We start from the raw sequence: 3,999 nt of genomic DNA on the forward strand, positions 1-3,999 counted from the left end.
CTCCTTTTGCTTTCTTTTCTATTTCACATTCCACTATCTGACACCACATATAGGTAGGTTGAACCGTATGAAACTGAAGTTTTGTAGGTTAAAAGTGATCAGATGGTCACAATTTCACATGACTCCACCTAACATATATACAACAGGATCTGGAGTTTTAAAGAAAATTTCACTCTCAAATAAACAGGTATTATTGAACTTGCCTAAGAAAGTGACAATTAGCATTGGATGGCTAACCAAAAGGTCTATGGTTCAAACCCACCAGCCACTCCTTGGGAGAAAGATGAGACTGTCTGCTCCTGTAAAGAGTTACAGCCTCGGAAATCCTAGGGAACAGTGCTACTCTGTCCTAAGGGTTGGAATTGACTTGGTGACAGTGGGTTAAGAAAGTGAGTATCATTGTTCTCAGAGCATTAATATGGTTTGACTAACATGACCAATTTTGCCATTTCCCCCCTTCTTAATAAAGGAATCCTGGCATGGCGCTCTAGGATAAGCACTGGACTGCTAACCGCAATGTTGGCGGTTCAAACTCACTAGCTGCTCCTTATACAGAAACCTTATTACAGGGTCACTATGAGTCGGAACTGAGTCAATGGTACTTAGCAACAACAGTAAAGGGAAGTGGATGGCTTAGAGAGGACCATCCTGAAATGGATACCAATGTCATCAGAAGCATATAGTCAAGTCTTACCACAGCCCCTGCCATGGACGTCTCACTTCTAGAGAGCTCAAGTTCTTCATATATTCCTAGTGTTTTGTTTGTAAGAAACTGTAAGAGACTAGATTTTTATTAGTGTCCAAACTTCCTTTTAAAAGTTGTACTAGTCATTCTAGAGTGGCATCCACCACCTGCCTGACCAAACCTCTGTGCCTTTACTCTTCCAGGTGGAATTTTAAGGAAAGGCGCAAAGCTGTTCTTCCGCCGGCGGCATCAACACAAAGACCCAGGCATGAGCCAGTCCCACAATGACCTCATGTTTCTGCAGCAGCCAGAAGGTACCAGGAGGAAGGGGATGACCCTCAGTAGGATCCTGAACAAGAGGCTGCTGTCGAAACACAGAAGCAAGAGCACCATGAATGGTGCCCCTGTGGAGCCTTGTGCATAGGGCTCAGGGTCAGCAACCTCCTTTCCATGAACTCACATGAACACCTTACCAGGACCAAGTGAACATGATAATTATGGCTGGAGACTCAATTTCTATATATATAGAGAGAATCCTGGTGTGGCACTGTAGGGTAAGCACTGGACTGGACTGCTAACCACATGGTTGGCATTTCAAACCTGTCAGTCACTCCTTGGCTCAATTTATATATTTACATCATATATAAATTAAGTCTCCAGCCAGGAGACTTACCCAAGAGAGAACTAATGAAACCTCATTTGCCACCAGATGCCAAATGAGACCCAACAGCCCCTAGCTTGGGCTGTGCACCAGTCTAAGAGTGGAGGTTACGTATTAGAAGGAAATTTCCATTGTGAACTGCATGGCATGCTCTTTCGAGCTACGGGGAAGTAGGGGTGGGGGTGGGGAAAGACAGGTTTCTAGGACTCAACCCACTCTATCCACTAACAAGTGTTATTTGGGGTCCACAACTGGACCTTGTTATTAGAAAGAGGAGTCACCCCCCTCTGTGTTGTCACAATAAGCAAAATGGATGGGTCACCTGTGATTACTGGCTGCTCAGGATCAAAAATGCAGCTGGCCTTGAGTACAGGGAGATGGAACCTGGGCAGGAGTCTTGATAAACAGAGACATTCTAATAGGAATGGAAGTACTAACTATGACCAATGTACGCAGACACTTGTCCTTTATATTAGCCATATCACTTGAAAATTATGCAACTCCTAAATATATCCTATGCATATTATTCCAAACACTTCTTCCAAGTTTACTTTTGAGCCTACTTGCAAATGGAAGATATATATAAATTCTTACATGATTTTCTTTTGTATTTTTCTCTTAGTGTGTTAAGAGCTCTAATACCAGCGGAACCATGGACACATGAATTTTTTTTTTCTTTCTTTTCTGGCATATTTGATTTAAAAGGTGCCAGAAAACTTGTCAGAATGACGTAAGAGCAATAAGCCACAGCTTTAAACACAATACATGGTTTTCCTTTAGTCCAAGGTTGATTTCGCCAGTAGCCAAAACAAAATACTTTTAGGGGCAAGGAGGAAATTGTGTCTCAGGTGTCAGTCTTAGGAATGGAAGTTTTATAACAAATGAGCCAAACTTGCATCCAGTTCTTTGTATGAGCTCATCAGAATTCTACTTTGAACAAGCACTCAGTGCATTTTGGAATGCCTTTGTGTGATTCCCAGTGGGGAGGAGAATGATAAACGTGACACAGGCATTTCATTATTCCAGTGCATCTTTCAAACCTCTTTCCTCCATAGTAATCTTTCTACTTAGGCTCATTCAAAATGTTCACATAAGTCCAGTTACTTTGTGTTACTTATCATATACATGCTAGTTACAGAACAACTGTCACTGGAGTGGAATGTTCTGGCATTAAATAAGATTCGTTTTCCTCCAAGAAGATTGAAAAGGCTTTTAGGAAAACTTCATTTTATCACAGATGTGAGGTTACATGAGCTTAATGTTAGTCATTTTTTAGCATTAAACATATTTCAGGGGCAATCAAGCCATTGATAAGCAAAAGCTGTTAGAAAAACAAAATTATGGGATTTTTGTGGGGGTGGGGGAGAAATCAGAAAAGTGCTTTAAGAATTGAATTTTAAAATGCACACTTAAAAATTCTTTGGTGCTGTGGGACTTATCATGTGATTTTAAATGGACCTTTTCACCATACTTTGTTTTTAAAGATTATATTCCAATTTGAATCACAGAAAATTAGCACTTGGAGTTCCAAAATATGTGAATACCAAGTTAATCTTCAGAAGTTAGTGGTGACAACTAGCCCTTAAGAATGGAGGGTCACTTTAATGTTTAATGTCACTTGAAGTATTAATGCTGTTCCTTTTGTGTTGGGTAGAGCCTGAAACATACAAGAATTAACTCTAAGACTGTCAGACGTTGATTAGACACTTTCAATACAGCTTTGAGATGTTTGTTTGATTTTGAAGTTCAGATAGATCCATTTTTTTCCCCAAGGGTAAAGATAGCAGAGTTTTAAATTGAGCTTTCTTGCTCTCAAAAACAAAAAATGTGACCATTTCCATTCCCAACCAACCCCTCGAGCATTCTGTTCCCGTTCCCTGTTGAACACCTTCCTCAAGGGCTCTGCTTCCTCAGTCTCGACTTGAAATTTTGTCAGGGTCCTTGAAAGTGTCAGCCGGGCCGCTGTATCCCATGTGTGTGAAGCAAGTGAGCAAAGCTGAGACACAACACGTAGAGAGTGCTGTTACAGAGCTTCATGGTCCTATGTGTGCCTCTGGTCCACATGGAGACCCCTTGTGCATTTATGCCCATCTACTGGCTGCAAGTGTGTAGAACACTAGTTAGGTGTTCTTCAAATTGGTTCTGATTCCATAGCGACCCTGTATAGGGTTTCTCAGGAGCGTCTAGCTTATAGTTAGCAGTCTAGCATTTATCCTACAGCACCACACCAGGACTCCAGAACACTAAGAATGCAGGGGTTTACCTAGGAAATTGGAGTCCTGGTGTGGCGCTGTAGCTTAAGCACTGGATTGCTAACCTCAAGATTGGTGATTCAAACCTGCCAGCCGCTTCTCAGAAATCCTATACAGGGTTTCTCTAAATCAAAACTGACTCCGTAGCACTTAACATCAACCTATGAAATTAAAACAAGCTGGGAGATGATTGGTGCGTGAGCTAGGGACGCGCCAGGGCAGCACCATGACACCATGGGCTCTATTGATACTGTGAATGTTTCTTTTCCAGCCTCTTATCCAGGTTTGTCTTTTTAATGGTGTAGGGTATTTATGCTAAAGTAAATGTCTTGAAGTTAAGCATCAATTAAGACTCCATACCAAATGTTCAAAGTACTAATTTGTGAATCACCGTTACTCCC

General features: G+C 41.4%; 1 protein-coding gene across 1 annotated transcript in view; it reads left to right on the forward strand.

Annotated features, from left to right (window-relative positions):
- Window positions 1-1,109, forward strand: part of C2CD2 (C2 calcium-dependent domain containing 2) — a 102,862-nt gene extending 101,753 nt beyond the window's left edge. Inside the window, exon 14 of the mRNA XM_006870854.1 lies at window positions 889-1,109. Coding sequence (XP_006870916.1) covers window positions 889-1,109 — 221 coding nt within the window. The remainder of the gene's footprint in view (window positions 1-888) is intronic.
- The last annotated feature ends 2,890 nt before the right edge of the window (window positions 1,110-3,999 follow it).

Source organism: Chrysochloris asiatica, unplaced genomic scaffold (genome assembly GCF_000296735.1).
Source record: "Chrysochloris asiatica unplaced genomic scaffold, ChrAsi1.0 scaffold00154, whole genome shotgun sequence".
NCBI lineage: Eukaryota > Metazoa > Chordata > Mammalia > Afrosoricida > Chrysochloridae > Chrysochloris > Chrysochloris asiatica.